Consider the following 19,119-nt stretch of genomic DNA (forward strand, 5'->3'; position numbering starts at 1 on the left):
CTGACCGTGAAATAATTTTGTCGCTATCCTTCTTTTAGAAAGAAAACAAAATAGGCAGCTCTCTACAGCAGTATAGATGTATTGGGCCGTAGACCCGCATCTGAAAATATTTTGTGCCAGGGGGAAGCCCATACAGGATTTGTGTTGTTAAAAAAATTATGATAACGCTATGCGACGCACTGAGAGCTTGTATGTCGGCTATTTTCAAATAGCCAATGCATATAGGGGGTTAAAGTGGTCCCCCCTCAAGAACCCCACAATGAGAACCACTGCTCTTCAGCCTTTGTGGTCTAAATGGATATGGTTCGCATATATTCCTCTACCTGGGCAGCGCCGTTTGAAGGTCAAGTCCATGCCTCCCATGGCTCAATATATACGATTCAGGCTGTTGGTGAGATTCAATTTCTGCTGAAGGGCATTTAGACCAGCCACCCATTTTAGAAAAAAAAGGCTCACTCCAGCCCTCCTCCCTCTGAGCTGCTCTGAGCAGATCAGGTCTGAGACACAAAGTGAATGGAGGAACAATTCCCCGCCTCCACTACACAGCCTCTGTCTATCAGCCCCTCCTGGCTCTGCCTCTACTACGAGGCCCGGCACGCAGTGGTGGGAAAAGTACTCGATTACTTTACTTAAGTGTATCAATACTGCAATGTAGATATAACTCTGTTACAAGTAAAAGTCCGGAACTAAAATGCACTTGAGTAAAAGTACAAAAGGATTGGTATGAAAATTTACTTTAAGTACCAAAAATAAAAGTACACATTATACAGAATGTCCCATTTCAAGTTTTCAAATGTATAAATATCTTTTGAAAATAGCCGATCTACAAGCTCACAATCTCGCGACGCATTGTGAGCTTGTAGATCGGCTATTTTCAAATGGACGAAATGTATACAGAGCTGAAGTGGTTAATGTAGGTTTTGTAATAATAATCAAAATCTACTAAAAGTGACTAGTAACTAAAGTGTTCAAATGAATGTAGTGGAGTAAAAGGACAATATTTGGATCCGAGATGTAGTGGAGTAGATGTGAAAGTATTGGAAATTGGAAATACTATATATAAGTACAAATACCTCAAAATTGTACTTAAGTACAGTACTTAAGTCAATGTACTTAGTTACTTTCCACCACTGCCGGCACGTGCATCCAATCGAGAAGGAGAAGCCAGGCGAAGCAAACACACTGCCCAGGCTGACTCCCCTCATGTGTGTCTACTTTTTTACGTAAGTAAAGCATTTTGAGTACCTTTTCCCGCCACTGGCCTCCACAACGAGGCAGCCAATGGAGAAGTGGAGGCGAGCTAAAGCAAACACGCTGCCCTCACTCCCCCCTCCCTTGTGTCGCATCGTCCATTAAGCTTTGAATTGCAGCTGTTGTCGACACAGCAGGATGGGTGTGCGCGTGCGTGCGTGTGTGTGCGTGTGTCAGTGTGTGTGTGTGTGGGGGTGGGTAGTGCATCTCTTGACTGTCTCCAGTCGGTGATGTGCATTGGAGTCGAGGAACAGCCTCCCATTGATCCACAGGCTGGCACGGCCCCTGTCACAGATGGACTGTGGCCCAGGAGCTTTTAACCCTTTAAGACCTGAGAAGATTCTAGAAAGGTCTTCTAAATCCCAAAAAAAAATTGAAAGAAAAACCATTTTTTTTCCCCCTCGATTTTTCAAAAATAGCAGATCTACAAGTTCATAGCGCGGCACTCGGTGCCGCGCTATGAACTTGTATATCTGCTATTTTTGAATAGCCTAAAGAAATCTAAAGTGACACAGATGCGTTCCAGGTATCAATGGGTTAATTAAAGAGCATGTGAGAACAGCTCCCAGCTGCCGTCCCTTCGCCTGTGAAAGACGACACCTCGGGCCACTCTCGCACCTCGCCTGATACAGGAGAGCGCTAATCAAAGTCGCCTTTAGGGCTGAACAAAGAGGAGCCACGCGCTAAAAGTGAAATCGCCCTCTTGCAAAAGGGACACATGTCTGAGAGAGGCGGTCACATCACGTGCCACACAGAAGCCGGTCAAATCAGAGAAGTACCCCTCCCCGCCCCTCCCTACTACATGTACCTCCGTGTCTGCCGCTTTGATGTATGGAAAGTGGATGGAAATTGGACGCAAATCGTGATCAAATACAGGCACTGGCAGGAAGGTATAATCATTTTTTTGTGTGAATTGTATGCAAATGGCTCCCGGAAGCCAGGTCCCTATAATTCCGTCCGAGACACTCAGGCTAATGAGTTGCATTATGATCTCTCGATGCCCTACTCAGGTGCACGGCATGATGGCACTGATTTCTTTGGTTTCGACTTCACCTTGATTAACCTGACACTCCCCCGCTGTTAAAATGCAACAAAAATTATAGCTCTGGCTCCTACAGTAGCTCTGGACTGCGCCGAGTTCTTTATTCTTTCTTTCTTTTTACATTTTTTTTGTATGGAGTGGAGCAGTGGGTTCCCAACCTTTTCTGGATCAGGGCCCACTTGAAAAGTGTTCGCGGCACCGCCCATCTGACCACTTACTGTACCACCCGCGTGCATTTTCAGAGCAGCATGTTAATATTAATGATCGATCGATCCATTGTGTTCCAGCTTGGATCAATGGAACTAACGTAGTATAGTTTACAGTCCTATTTATTGGTATAAACATTGTTCAAGCTTTTAACCCATTAAGACCAGGAAATCTGTCATTTTAGATTTTAAAGGGATATTTCACTTTCAAAAAAACTTTGGGTCATTTTATCATCTACTCAGGCTTTTGTGAGCCCCCCAGACAGTTTTTTAGTTGCTTGATTCAGTATTTAGATATTTGATATTAATTGTATCAGACACGCCCCCTTCCTATGCAAACCCATTATAACTTCAAACTCCATTTTTAACATGTTAGATTCATCAAAAACACCTGTCCTTGGTTCTGGTGACTCACCCTGCCCTCCTAATACGCGAGGGGGCTGTGTATTTTCGATTACTTTTTTCATTTATTTTATAGATTTTTTTTATTGTATTTAATTTTTTTTCCTTTTCCAAAAAAAATATTAAAAATACATGAAAAAAGTAATCGAAAAAACACGGCCCCCTCGCGTATTAGGAGGGCAGGGTGAGTCACCAGAACCAAGGCCGGGTGTTTTTGATGAATCTAATATGTTAGAAATTGAGTTTGAAGTTATAATGGGTTTGTATAGGAAGGGGGCGTGTCTGATAAAATAAATATCAAATATCTAAATACTGAATCAAGCAACTTAAAAACGGTCTGGGGGGCTCACAAAAGCCTGAGTAGACGATAAAATGACCCACAGTTTTTTTGAAAGTGAAATATCCCTTTAACCATTATTTTATACTTTGGCAATTTTTTTTATATCATGAAAATTTGTGCAAATCTTTAAATATATATATGTTTTAAAGTGAACATTTGTAACTCAAATCTTTGCTTCTGGAGGGGTCCCTGGAACAAAGCATATTCAGATGGGGGGTCCGCAGCCAAATACATACAATTTTGGGGGTCCTTGACATGAAAATGTTTGAGAATCACTGATATTATAGCAACATAAGTGTTTCAGAAAACGGTTAGGACATTTGTAGAATTGGCCTCAGGTCTTAACGGGTTAAAGAAAAACTAAATACCATGGCTTTTTTTTTTGGTATTATCATTGAAATCGTAGTGTTTTGTCAATCATTTGGAGGCCCTCTTGCAATATCCTCACGGCACAGCGGTGGTGCCCTGACCCACAGGTTGGGAATGGCTGCTCTCCTCTCCTCATACACAGCGTGATGGAACTGAATTCATAGGGTTTCAACTTCACCTTGATTAACCTGACACTCTCCCCTCTGCAGCTGCTGAAATGCAACACAAAAATCTGCTCTGACTCCTGGCTTCTGGACTGGCGCCGATTTCCTTCTCATCTTTTTGAGTGAAGAGATGCTGCCGTTCGGTATTATAGGGATTACGGGGGGGGATTGCTGTAATAGGTTTCAGAGGCGGGGTCGCGCCCCGGGGCACTCACCTATGGCGGTGGTGAGGAAGGAGATGGTCTCCGTTTCTTTCCCGTCGTTGTAGACGGCCATGTGCCAGATGCCAGAGTCCATGTACTGGATGAACCCCGTGTCGTGAGTGGTGATGGGAACCAGGCTGCGCTGCAGGGCTGCAGGGCCCTCCAGAGCGTGGACGCCGTCCTGAGCCAGCAGCCTCCGTCCGTCCAGCAGCTCCACAAAGTCAAACTAGACAAGACGGACACACACACGGACAGACAGACAGACAGATGGATGGACAGATAAAGACGAACCGCAGACAAGCCATTAACCCTTTAAGACCTGAGGCCGCTTCTAAACATTTTCTAAATCCTAACAGTTTTTCGGAAAAAAATGTAAAAAAAAATAATTTCACGATTTTTCAAAAATAGCAGATCTACAAGCTCGTAGCGCGGCACTCGGTGCCGCGCTATGAGCTTGTATATCTGATATTTTTGAATAGCTTAAAGAAATCTAAAAGTGACACAGATGCGTTCCAGGTATTAATGGGTTAAGAGTGACACATGAGACTGAGTGCTTTCAAAAGCCTCCTTATAGCGGAGGATCATTGGGTTCCCGCATGAATAACTCATCATCTCAGGGGAGCGTTGAAGGGGCCGTTGGCACGTCGCGGCTCGCACAACTTGTGATCATTTCGCAGTCCGGCGCCACATCCCATTTTGGACCATCAAAGATGCAGACAAAATTGAAAGGAGCAGTTAAGAGTTTGCCAAAAAAAAACATCTGCACCAATTTGCTCCATATCAGCGGTGCGTCTCAGTGAATACCAATGATGAGACAGCCTTTCATTTCCATCTACATGAGGCAGGGATTCTGGACTCATCTGCCACTCGATATTTTATCCACCACGTGCACCCAAAAAAAAAGGCTTATTTGCTTCAGAGTAAATACAGGAGACAAACGTAATCTTTGGGACTGATAAATAAATCACGCCGAACGTTAATACAAACCCTGATGCGTAAGAGAACCGCACTTTTGAAAAATCTGTCGAGCCAGGGTGGCTACATTCACAGATGAAATGTAAACCCTGTGGATGCACAGACAGATATGATAAATCACATGATATACAGTATGTGATACTGTACTGCACATAGATGGGGAATTAGTGTAAAGACAAATCTCCCTCAGTTGGCCCCCTGAGCCCTGAACCTTGTGGGTGATTCATTGATGACATTGAATATTTAAGGAACATCCTCAAATGAATTTGCCATAAATCCTTTGGGCAAAGATTTATGAAACACCTTTCCGTTCACAGTGTGTTGTTTAATACACGGTCTGTCTAACAACGTTGATATTTACACTCCCCTGCAGAACAGGGAATGGAAACATATCTTTTGAAACACATGCAGTGATGCAAAAGCCACATCTCAGCATCATCACATTTAGAGCTCTCTCTTGATGATATACTGTATGAATGCATGAATGACAATGACACTACAGGCTCCATCCTTTCATGATAATACAAACGTGAGTCTCCGCCAATGCAGAATGAAATCTGCCAGTGCTGGAAAGTAACTAAGTACATATACTGCAGTACTGTACTTTTCTTTACTTGAGTATGTCAATTTTTCAATAATTTATACTACTACGCCTCTACATCTCATAGGCAAATATTTTACTTTTTAATCCACTATAAATATTTGAAAACTCTTGTTTACAATGTATATATATATATATATATATATATATATATATATATATATATATATATATATATATATATATATATATATAAAGTTGATAAATTAGAGTACTTTTACTTTAGTACTGGAAGCATATTTTTATGCCCATAATTGCATACCTTTACCCGAGTAACATTTTGAATTCAGGCCTTTTACATAAATACTGAGTATTTCTATACTTTTACCTAAGCAAAACAATCGGAGTACTTGTTCCACCACTGAAATGTGATTAATTTCAGTAGGTCCCCCTACCTGTGTGTGTGTGGGTGGGAGGCCTCTCCTGCCGTAGATGCCCACTAGGGCGTCTTTGCCCAGGGACACGTTGAACTTCAGGTACATGGGATGATCAATGAAGACCTGGGACCTCCAGAAGACGCCGGGTGGAATCTGCTGGGCGACCTTGCGGCCCACGTCAATCTCCCCCGTGTCTATGAAGCTGTCATCGGGGAACAAGCTGTCCAATTTGCCTGCATCACACATAGAGTAAATCAGTCAAAGGGACCGCGCCATTAATCCTGCGCTCGGAGGGCAGACAGAGTCCGTCTCACAGAAGGCAGGGATAGAATCACTGTATCGCAGGGTTTCAATCACATCGCTGACAGCCAGCCAAAACAAATGACCCTTCTTACTGCCACTGCAGGCAAGATGAGAGAACCCCCCCCTAAATTCATGACCGTTTTACTTGAGTATATTGAATAGAGTAGTGGTCTGCCAAAAGGAGCTCAAATCATAACGCTTCTCCCTTAAAAATATCATCATCATCAAATATTCATTTAACAAGCCACAGTAAAACTACGTTTGCATGTTTTGCAAATCAGTATTCGGCATTCCATCTTCAAAGCAGTAACATTCAGTGGTTATTTAAGCCTTAAAGTTCAAGGGATTGGTGTAGGAATGCATTTGCTTTAAAGAGTTGGTATAGTTTTACGTCAAATAAAACATGTCAAACCCGTTTTTATGGTTGTCTCTCTCTCCGGATGGAGAGAGTTAATTGCAACGATGTCCAAACTACAATAAAGATGGCAGTGCATCTAGTATCCAACCACTGCAGATGTACTAGTTATATTGTATATAGTATTAGCATACTAGACCATATGGTTGGTTGGACTGGTTAAAATGATGTTTTATTCATTTAAATAAGTCCCAGACGGATTATTTTACACAAGATTTTTTTTTAAAGTACACAGTACTCTCCTCTGCCTCAGTGGAGAGAGATTTGCGAGTCAAGTAAGCAGGTACTAGTGGAAAAGTATATTTTTTCCCATAATGCTCTATAATGCACCTTCCATTGGACTCGGTGGAGATGCCAACATCTGCTTGCCTGTGTAGATGGGCCAATTTGCTGCAGTGATGTCTACTAAAGCAGACTTCCACACAACACAGCCCACAGGATTTGATGGCAGACGTGGCGTTAGGTTACATGTGGCACGGCAGATGGCAGTCTCCTCAAAAGTCCATCAGTGTTGATGGGTTTTATCGGTGAAGACACAAGACAAGCTCCCCGTCTCCCAGATATGGGCTTTACATAACTCTACAACACTGGGGCTGGTATTCCACATGTTGGAGGGTGGGGGGTGTGTACGCACACTCGCGTTTATGTACCGCGTTAATGGGGTTCTCATCAGTCAGTTTGAATAAATCATAAGCCGAGACCCGTGATAATGAGCCTCACGGTTAACTAAATGGCTGTCTCTCATTTCTCATTCCTTGGTGAACGTCATACGAGATGGAGAGAGGGAGGGAGCTGTGGGGAAGGACGGCGAAAGGCTGTCCACATCTGCATCACCTTGGCAGAAAATTAAACTGACCATCAGAGTTGCTGGGGGGACAGCGGGGCCCGAATGATACAGACTCAGAGAGCCATGGCTATCGATTTCCCTTCAACAACAGCTGCCATGACAGGCTGAAACTCGCCTGTAGTGGCACCTTCTTGTTAGTTAAACACACTTTCTGTCATGCGGGTAAATGAAACGGACAACTCTCAAGTTTCATCTATATGGTAATGACCCCGATCGCCACCCTGTTTGCCCCGCATGCGGAAAAGCTAAAGCGGTGAAAATCCGAGCTGGCGTTTGAATACCGAGGAGTGGAGGAGATAAAACTTTTTGTGCTGGAATGGGAATGGAGCGGGGTTGGTACCACGGGGGTGGGCACATGGTCACTTTGACTGCCAGGGAAGGCAGATGAAAGGATCACATCCGTTCTGAGGAGGCTGGGAAGGCTAATCCCCCCCCCCCCTCCAGTCCCTGAACCCTCCGTCCATAAAGCTGTCCCATTTTTCTCCGCCCAGGAACAAACAACACGTCATCTCCCCACTCCTAGCATCTTTGCGTTGGATTACAAAGCAGATCTGTGCATACCACAGAGAGCGCCGAGCACAATGGGAGCTTGGACGGCTGAACAATTAGTAAGACACTTGCATGAGTTCTGAAATGTCACTGGTGAAACTTGAAGATTTGGAAAACTTTTTTTGTTTTGTTTTAATTTTGCTGCTCACTTTGGTGCAATGTGCTTTCCTTTTCTTTTTTTAAATGATCATTATATAACACCAGACACACCAAATACATTATTTCCTATCATCTACAAGTTGTTCATGTACATTTTACATGACTTGAAGCAGCATTGAAGTTATCATACTAGCATGCAGATTTGTAATGAAGAAAGTGTTCAAACGTTAAACGAATTAGCTTACTGTCATCTTTCCCCCTGGGTATCTCCAGGCCTGTGTTGCCTAGCGGTGGCAGTGCCAGGTCGGTGGGGAAAGGCACACCGCTGGCGTTGTCCTCCGACAGCTGGTACATTTGTCTCTGCACGGGCTGCAGGTGCCAGTTTAACCCAAAGAGGTGCATGGCTGAAACACAAGCAAAACATAAAGTCAGTCTCTGGATTATGTCTGAATTGAATTGAATTTACAATGCCATTCTCTCTATGTCAGAAAGACGTCCTCAGACTCGAGTATCCAGTAATGCCCCGAGTCAGTCAGAATAGCACTGGTTCTCAACGTGGGGTCCGGGGACCATCAGGGGCCCAAATGGACCCCTACGGATCTGGAACTCTGAGAATGAACAAATGGAACCATTTTGTACACTCTCAGAGTTAAATGAACACTGAGGACCTTATAGTGTATATTGTGTATATTGGGGTCCCAGTCGTATAAATGTTACCAAATGGGGTTTCCGTGGCCAATATCAAACTGGGGGCCCATGAAATGAAAAAAAAAAAGGCTTAGAATAACCGGTCGAATAGTGCAACATAATCTCAGTGTTTTCACCGTAAAACCACCTGGGAGGTGGCAAAATAGCGAGGTGAAGTCAGGGGATACAGACACAATGCCGCGGTTTAATGGTTAAATGTATCTTTCCAAAATGTGCTGAGCGAGTGAGGCCGGCGAGATGAATGCAATCCTGACCCCCGGAGGACAACATCTGTCCGAGTGCTTCCAAAAAAAACGACACAGGGCACGGACACCATCCCCGCGGCGCTGCCACCTCCCCCTCATCCCCATTACCTTGCTAATTCCCCCTGCAAAGCAAGGAAACCACCAGGTCAGCAGGGGAGACAAACAGGGGAGGTTTGAATGTGAACACCGTGGAGAAACCAACGCCAGGCATTGTACAAGGGCGACAAAAGGAATGTCCTCTGGAACAATGGGACTGGGAGCGGAGGACAGCGGGGAGGAGGGGCTGACCATGACAGATCACCAATAAGGGAAGAGACACCGCGAGCTTAGTAAGGCAAAAGCCACCTTGGAAGTAAACAGTCAGCAGAAAAGGCAACAGAGCCATTTTTACCGACCCGAGCCGGCCGGTTCTCCTAAGCCCCTCAGACTAATCACCATGCAATTCAATCATCGTGTGAAATGATCAGACAGTTGCTATTTTTCCCAACCGCTGAGAGCCGGGAGTCGAGGATTCCGCCATGCCGCTCGAAATGTTTCCTTTTTAATGCAATTTCATTTATTCTTTCCTCGATAACATAAGCTGTGTCGAGTTGCATTTACAGCATTTCAGCGTGCCCTTCCAGACAACTTTTAGTGAATGTACTGACGTATTTGTTGCAGTGTGTTATAGAACTAAACATGTTATCATGATGACACTGATCACATCAAATCACTAATTGCACAACACTGAAATAAATCCATCCCAAGTAGCCATATCCTATGGCTGTGGCCCCACTATTGCTGAATGGCATAAGATAATAATAAAATCAGCTTGTAGATCTGCTAGTTTTGCATATATTTTTTTTTTTACGTTTGAAATAATGTTTGACAATAATGACATGCACAAAATAGGGACGCCAGGTTGAAAGTGGTTAAACTGCCCCAATAATGATTGGAAGTGAGGGAATAAATAAATTGGCCCCCACTTTGCAAACATACAGTAAAAAAAAATCAACCAGGTGCTCACATTCACAAGAGATAAAAGTAGTAAATACTACAAAGTACTGGTGGTGCTTCTAGGATCAGCGGAAATAAACACTGAAGAAACTTAACGTATGCTATAAAAAAAAGGCTTTCTAGTTTTACTGTCTCTCTTCCAGATTCTTCTCAGATTCCCTCTCTTCGCTGTATCCTCCGGCAAGGACCCCAAATTAATATATATATTTGGCCGTGGCGTGGACCACCATCTGAAAATATGTTGTGCCAGGGGATCGCCATACTAACATTTGTGTTGTTAAAATGTCTACACTTAGTTCAAGATTTTCTTTTGAAAATAGCACAGCTTACAAGCACATTTTGTTCAAGAATGTTTTGAAAATAGCAGATCTAGAGCTAGGACCTCAATGGAAACAAGTCCACTGGACTTTGGACTAAGTGTATGACTGTACTCGTGCTGTTTGCATTTCTGTCTAGTAGAATATTCAATCAATCAATCAAAAGCTTTTAGATCGGCTATTTTCCAATAGCCGATAGGGATAAAGTGGTAAAAGTGATGTTGATACTTTTAGCTGGGGACCCCCTGGAACCCCCTGAAGGACCCCTGGGGGTCCCTGGATTTTAGAATCACTGTCATGTGGTGTTGCAGTGCCTTGCTGTTACACAGAGTGGGATCAGTGAGCAGCCTTTGAGAATGACCAGCGCTGCAGTTCTGCCGTATGAATTTACAGTCTCACTTTGTCCTTCAACTTGTTTTACCGCTGAAAACCACTTTTGCCACTTTAAACACGGTCATGGTAGCTGAACTCGCTGTTTACCAAGGATACATTTCTCACTGAAAGCAGTTTCCATAAAGATCTTAACAGGAAGACCAAACGGAAGAACCCGAATTGAATGTCATCCTTCTGAAGCGATGCCCTCTGTGGTCCCTGAAACTGGGCTGAGTGGGCTCACACTACAGCGGTGGCTCTCAAACCTTTTTTCATTTCAAGGACCCCCAACTCTGAGGGTTTACAAATGGAACCAAATAGACCCCTCAATTAGACCCCTAAGGGTCCATGTGGACCAAGAGAAACAACAAGGAGATACTTGTGAAGTGAAAGAGAGGACTTTTGACATGGCGACCAGTCAGGAACGAAGCCATGGGGGGGATCTGTGTTATTTTGTACAAGTTATACATGTACAGTATATCCAGTATAGCAAGAAAATGCTAAATATGCATTTGCACGCGAGCCGCGCCACGGTGCGTGCAGCTGTGTGTGTGTGTGTGTGTGTGTGTGTGTGTGTGTGTGTGTGTGTGTGTGTGTGTGTGTGTGTGTGTGTGTGTGTGTGTGTGTGTGTGTGTGTGTGTGTGTGTGTGTGTGTGTGTGTGTAAAACGTGCTGTCTCATCAAACACATACACTACTGCCCTTATGGCCAACTCAACTCAACCTTCTCCGGAAAAATCAGCAGGTTTTTGTGGGATATGAGGGAATAACTGACAACATTATTTATAGCCTACTGCTCTGTGTAGCAATTAATTAAAGTCATTAATTAAAATACATTTTTGTAAGAACTTTCTTTTGATAATTGAATAACATTCTGCATTCATAACATAATTATCTAATAAGTTCTGCTTTTCACAAATACAAATACATTGCTGCCTACAGTATGTATACAAATACGTGATCAATAGATTACACTCAAATGTGATGACACAGTTGGGAGGAGCCCAGCCACTGTCTGGGAGGGTGAACAGAACAGTGGGCCCCTGACGGCCCAAACACATTTATTTTACAATTACATTTAAGCCCCAATATCCTATATTAAAATTGCCTTAAGGGAGGACCGGCTGGCCGGCCTGCATATCTCCATATATGGGCATAAACGGGACAAGGACTGACAGATACAGAGATCCCCATATATGGCCATATCAGTCAGATCGGCGGCGCAACTTAACTGTGCGGGACGTTATTTAAAAATTTGGTTAGAAAGATTAATAGTTAGGAACCAAATGAACCCATACAGTTCTGGACCTATTTGGTTCCAAATGTGCACTTTCAGAATTATGGCATTTTCTCTATAGAATACCAAACTGGGGGTCCTTGAAATTAAACAGTTTGAGAACCACTGGGTTAGGATATTAAAACTCCTGTAGTATGAGCCCAGATTTAAGAGTACATGGTGGTTCACTTGCCCACACTCAACACTCAATTAAAGTCAGAATTGTGTGAGACCATCACATCTGGTCTGAGGAGCTCGCTGATCAAAGTAGTTGGTAGTTCTGATAAATGGAACACGCTGCCCGTCTCCCAGTGGAATCTGTTCCATTAATTATGGCATATTAGAGCTCATGCTCCCCGCCTGGTTCTTCCGTTCAGAAGTCTGCAAATAGCTGGCTTACTTAAAAAAAAATATGTGATGTACCGGATCCGCCCGCCAGGAACACATTCCATTTCCGTTGCCTTAATGCACACTGGGTGAGCGCTACTTTGTGTTGACAAACAGGTTTCAGCCCTCAGGATGAATGTGGATGATTTGGGGTTATAAAAGAGGTAAAACAAAATGCAAACATCTCAAAAGACAATACAAATTCGAAAGAATAAATCACCCACAAAACACGCCACCCCCCCCCCCCCCCACCACCACCACCTCTCCAGCTCTGGAATTGTCTGTGACAGAGGGAGACAGCGTCGCTGAGAGACAGATGGCTCGGTTTGTCATTTCGCAGGGCTCCAGGAGAGACGTTCCTTTTGATTTGTAGCCCCGCGTTGACTGGAGGATCTGAGACAGAGTCGGTGTATGTTGCCGGCAGAACAAACGCATCAAAGGCACCAGGGTAGGGGTGCCGAGTGTTCCAAATGTCCAAGTAATCACTTCTCTGTGGGGGCCTCATTCTTTCTTCGGCGTCCCTATAGCCTCTAATGATGAAATGAGATGGAGAGTCATTGCACCCCTTACAGATTTACACCAGCGTCTCCTTGGTATCTATGATATGCAGAAGGCCAACAGAAGGGCCTTCAGGAAGATTAGTTTTGTATAGGCCTCCCAAACGTTTGCCGAGACCCCCACGCTCAAAAGCACAGAACTGGCGACAACATGAAGACAGGTTGGTGGAATAACAAGGTGCACCTAATGAGAGGCGGTACCGGCACAGACAAGCTGTGTCGGCGCTCCGGCGATGCCACTGCCCTGTCAAGGGTATTACACTTGGTAGCGTTGCCCATTTTCGTCCGGAGCACATGTTGTGCCCTCGTTTCGCTTATCTCTTGGCAGGAAGCTGGGTCACGCCACGCGCCAATTAGGGAGCAGAAGTACTGCGGCAGAAGACTCCTCAGCCAATCTGAGAGGGGCTGTGGCCGTCGCTGTGGGTTGCTCTGCCAAAGCCCCCGTGTCTCAATCCTCTCATCTCCACAGCACTTTCAAGACAAGCTGTGATGAGCTGAGTTTTTCTTTTTCTTTTTTATCCTCGCCTTTCAGGCCTAAGCCTGGTATACTGAATAACGTCTTGAAAAATTCCATGAAAACAGAAAGCCAGAAATGCATTGGAGTGAAAAATTCAGCCGTCGTCGTCCATCACTGAGTGGGCTGCGCGCATTAGAAAACATATGGCTAATTAATCTCTTTTAGACACTTGAATGAATGCGTGTTGAATGCAGCAGCCTTCTGGCGCAGATTATTTCACCCAAATCCCTTCACACCTCCATTTCACTGGCAGTCCATGACATGTAATGTCATTGCAACACAACTTCAATTCGCAAACTAATAAAATTCCACATTTTCAAATGAAATAACAGTTATGACAAATAGCTCTTACTGGTCGCTGCCAAGCTGGCATCCAGCACGCCCCACACATATTGACCTATATAGACTAATGCTGTAACAACTAAAAAATATAAAAGCTGTCAGGGTAACAATTTGGAATGTAGGGCACTGGAATTCCAAATGAAGCACGCATTTGTAGTTTTTTTTTTTCCCCCAGCATGGCAACGATCAAGGTGCCAAACTTTATCTTTCAGGTTTCTTTTTGCAACGACAGCTTCATACATCAGGGTGTGTTCGTCCTGGCATCCTCTGCCGACATAAGCAGCAGCAGGGTTTTTTATCTTAAGAGATAAAAAGCAACAACAAAGCACACGTTCAGGCAGAGTAAGAATACGGGTCAGCATGCCCAGAACAATAAGACATTTTTCAATTTCCTGGAACAAGCTGTACGGAGCACAAATCAGTTCTCAACCAAAACATCCTGATGACTTGTTGTCACAGAGAGGAAAGCCTATATATGCAGACAAATTATCATGCAACCCTGGGCTGTGTCTTCAGAATAAATCAGCCGAACACAATTTTCATTAGAAATCACATCAATACAGACTAGCTAGCTATACCAGCATGATGACAAGACTGGCAGTGCCATTATGAAATACTGTCAGGTGTGGACAAAGCACTCAATCCCAGTACGTGAGTCAAAGTATAGATACTCCTGGTCAAATATTATTTAACTACAAGTTAAAGTTGCTGTCAAATGTGTACTTGGGTTTAAGCACTGAAGTATTTGGTTTTAAAAGTGTTCAGCTTTTTAAAATATATAATATATATATATAGGTATTCAAAAGTACAAATTACAAAGAACAATACATTTTTAATGTGTATACTATGCTCTGAGGAAGGCTCATAGCCGAAACGCGTAAGCGTTCATTTTATTGGTGTGCCAATAAAAAAAGTGGAAATGTGAGTACTTTGTCCTCCATTTAAATTTTTTTTTTTGGATGTGCTACCCTTTTGGGATTTTTTTCAAAGTTATTTTTTTTAATGTGAATACATTTTTAATATCAGTGCACTATAGACATTTTCCCCCCAAGACTTCAAAGATTGTGCGGACATTTTCAAAAAATAGTGAAAATAGCTGATCTAGAAGCCCACAATGCCTCGCATTGTGACACGGCGTGAGCTTGTACTGTAGATTTGCTATTTTCACAACATTTGAAATAGGACTTAAGTGGTCAATTAAAAAATGTACCTTTTCCCTTCCTAGAAATGTAGTGGAGTCAAAAGTACAATATCTGTCTTAAATATAGTGGAGTGAAAGTCACTCCACTACATTATCCAAAAATGCATCTATACTCAAGTAAAGTATGGATACTCAAAACATGTACTTAAGTACAGTGCTCAGGTAAATGTACTTTGTTACTGTCCGCCACTGGAAATACTGTACAAAAAGGCATCGGGGAGAAAGTGAAGCCTGCGCGTTTCAGCGGTGTACTGTATAGCCTTTTCTGGGTTGGATGCTCGTGCGGTGAGGCGCTTTTCTGCCAAGGGCCCAACCTCTTTGTCCTTGACTGGATACCCAGGGTGAGGGGAAGTGAAACACAGGAGGATACTGACGACCTTAAAATGGTGAACGTATAACAAAATGTGCTAATGAGAGAAGAGCCACCGCAGAGAAAATAGTGCCATCTTAAAACCACATCAACCCCCCCCAACCCCCCACCCGCCCGCCCACGCTCCCGCCAGGATCTTTGCACTTTGAGATGTGCCGTTTTACAAAACACGGTGGTGCTGAGCGGGGAGACCACGTGGGCGAAGTCGAAAACATCTGTCACATCCGTAATTGGCTTCATTACCCGACTCACCGAGAGTTTCCAATTACAGGCCTCGATAATTAATTGCACTCGAAATTAAATACATTTTCTCATCAGCATTTAATTAAAACACGGCCCCTCGTTCTTGATTGGAAACTCAGATCTTAGGGTGATCCCAAGTTTGAAGTATGTTTACTCGGAGTGCACCAGGAGACAGCCTGATTTTCGGAGGTGCAATTACACGTGAGTGATTAAGCCGTGATCGCACTGATGGGGCTCTCTGGCTCTGGGCCAGGTCATAAACACTCGTATTCTAGACTGTATCTATGGCAGCGATCCCCAACCTGTGGGCCGTGAGGATATTGCAAGTGGGCCCCCAAATAAGTGGCACATATTTTCATTATAGTATAACATTAGCGTTAAAGTAAGGAACGTTAAACATAGAAAAATGAGTTTTCGTTGTGATACCGGTGAATAGGAACTTAAAGTAGTTCTATGTTATTTCCGTGGATTCAAGCCTCAATCTATTTATCACTCATTGGTCATTAAAATAGACACGCTCTAAAAATGCACGCAACCATTGGGCTGCCGTGTTAAGTGGTTAGGTGGGTGGATCGCGAACACTATTGAGATTTTTCAACTGGGCCCTGATCCAGAAAAAGGTTGGGAAGCGCTGATCTACAGCCAAAACCACACTGTCAATGCCAAACTAAACCAAACCGTTGACTAGCCCACTCCCCCGATCCTTCCTCCCTCGTTTTTCATTTTGCTGTACGACACCCTGGCACACACATCGTTACACCCATGAACTGCTGCCTCATTTCGGGCTCAAACCGATTCTAACCACGGAAAAAAGAAGAGCAGTTTGTTTGGCCTTAGGGGAAACAGAAACGATTTCCTGATCATTACAGTGCAATGCATATTCTAGATGTGAAAACAAATGTGTCGGATGGAGAATCCATACATTTCACCGATGAAGAACCTTCAGGACAATCTGACTGCTCTCTCATTGACTTCAAACAAATAAGCGCCATTGCTTCCGCCATGCCTCTGTTTAAAAAATAAAAAAAAGAGTAGGAAAAAAATCCATTCTATTTCGTTCTCTGTGTGAGATTAAATTGAACGGTGCGGTCATTTATATGTTAAACAGGTATACACGGCCAATCAAACGTACTGCATATTGCATGGTGGGATATATGAAATAAGGCTGTGCAGCATCTCCAGAATTCGATTTTGTAACAATGGACAAGGAAGGCACTATGTGCAACACTCCTGAGAGTAAACAAGACATGCACAGTCTTATAACAGCGTGGCTTCCCTGTGCATTTGAAATGGCATTCTGACAGCGAGCTAAATTACCTGGCTACCTGGTTTGAATCCCCTACTGTACATTAAACATAAACATAAACATTGTCTCAGTTCTTATTGCAGGAGGAGAAGCTATGCATATAGCTTAAACATTGCCTTTACAGAATAATTGAGTCAACCTCGCTGCACCGTTAATGTGTCACACGTGTGAACCTTTGAATTTCTTTGCTATATTTATCTTTCTCCAGGACCTATTTTTGGCTAGACCTTTCAACCAATCCCTGCCTTAATGTGCATCAAACACAACAATACCGGGGTTCCGAAGACTCACTCACTCACTCCAAAATGTTGTTTTTTGTTTGGTTAATGAATGAAGCTTACCCATGGACATCCTGATCTGTTCTTGTGCTCTGCATATCTCCAAAATATGAATGTGGAGTTTTACAGCTAAAATCTGATCTTCAGACTAGCAGCACTCACTGAAAACAGGTTTGATGCAGGCCATGCAAGTCAGACAGGGATTCTACGTCACACACCGAACACCATCAGCCTCACTAAATGCAGCATTAGCCAGTGAGAAAGTACTGTGTGCTGTGACGTTAGGAGAAACAAAACAAGCGCTCCCCAGTAACCTGACACCACCATGCGTATCTTGATGTTTAACAGTCCGTTTGGTGTGCATACCCTGAGGATCAAACGTATGCATATAATTAATAGGATGTGGAATACTAAATGAGGGCAAAGATGGATCAAAGAAAAAGGTGCTGTAAGTCTCCTTTATGGAAATTTTTGGGGTAAGAAAGGTAATTTACGCACATTTATTGAACAGAGATGATTTTTCTGAGGATTTAAACCACACCGTGGGACGTGTGGACAGTGACTTAAATCTCTCCTTTCCCTTCTCTTCCACAGAGGCCTTGAGCCCACCATGCACCTTGACACTGTGTTTCCCCTGCCCCTGCCTCACCCAGACCCCGCGCAGCCTCTCCTGTTCATCGCTTTCTCTTCATCATCAATAAACCTCGCCCTCTATTGTCCTTGGCACAGACTTAACCTCATTCAATCCAGGAACGCATCGGTGTCATTTTAGATTTTGGCAATAACCATTCGTTTATACTTTGGCTATTCAAAAATAGCAGATATTATACGATATACTATGAGCTTATAGATCTGCTATTTTTTGAAAATAAATTATGAAAATGTGTGCAAATCTTTGAATATATATATTTTTATAACGAACATTTGTAACTGAAATCTTTGCTTCTGGGGGTCCCTGGGACTAAATGTTTTGAGATGGGGGTTGGCGGCCAAATTCATATCATTTGTGCTTGACATGATTTTTTTTTAGCACCACTGATATTATGGCAACATACGTTTTTCAGAAACCTGTTTTGTAGATGCGTTCGCGGATTGAATGGGTTAACGTAACCCAACTACCAAGAAAAATAGAACCAAAATCTCACTCTCACCCTCGCTGAAAATACTTCAATAAAAAATGTGTTCAAAGAGACGCTTATGATGGAGAAGATGAATTCAGGCCATCAAGTGAGAACACTTTACAAAGACACATTTAATACATCCTATGAAAAAGGTTCGATGGGTTAGTGTTGAAGTGCCCTTGAGCAAGACACTGAACATCTAACTGCTCCTGATGAGCAGGTTGGTGCCTTAATTGCATGGTTTTTTCTGCCGTTGCTGTGTGAATGTACTATGTGTGAATGTGTGAATGTAATGCACATTGTAAAGCACTTTGGATAAAAGTGCTAAATGAATGCATTATTTACCATTCAAGTGTTAACCATTTGTACCATCTCCTATTTGATATAAAATGCTCTCGGGTAATGTACTATAAATAAACTTGGCAATTACAGTACACTCAGCGTACATGCTGAGTGTACTGTAATTGCCAAGTTGCCATTGATCATGTACACATACCGTATCTATAGGGCTAGTACATAAGGCCACATTATTATGGCGATCAAACCTGGTGAACTCTCTGTGCAGACCACCTGCCCAACTCAAATGAGACGCCTTAACGAATTCTCTAAATGCGTCACATTCTCGGCTGACATGTTCCAATTCTCTTTAATTCCTTCTCTATCTGCCCTCATCACGCCGGTAGGAAGCTGGCCTTGCTGGTCTCTGCGGACCCCATCAGCCCAATCTATGAATGATAATGTT

The 19,119-nt window shown here is 43.3% G+C and overlaps 1 protein-coding gene across 1 annotated transcript in view; it reads right to left on the bottom strand.

The window, feature by feature from the left end:
* Positions 1-19,119, bottom strand: part of tenm4 (teneurin transmembrane protein 4) — a 319,789-nt gene that overhangs the window by 157,832 nt on the left and 142,838 nt on the right. Inside the window, exons 8-10 of the mRNA XM_080429457.1 lie at positions 8,389-8,547; positions 5,949-6,163; positions 3,990-4,203 (exon numbers count right to left, since the gene is read on the bottom strand). Coding sequence (XP_080285583.1) covers positions 3,990-4,203; positions 5,949-6,163; positions 8,389-8,547 — 588 coding nt within the window. The remainder of the gene's footprint in view (positions 1-3,989; positions 4,204-5,948; positions 6,164-8,388; positions 8,548-19,119) is intronic.

Source organism: Gymnoscopelus braueri, assembly GCF_963280865.1.
Source record: "Gymnoscopelus braueri genome assembly, chromosome: 5".
Classification (NCBI taxonomy): Eukaryota; Metazoa; Chordata; class Actinopteri; order Myctophiformes; family Myctophidae; genus Gymnoscopelus; species Gymnoscopelus braueri.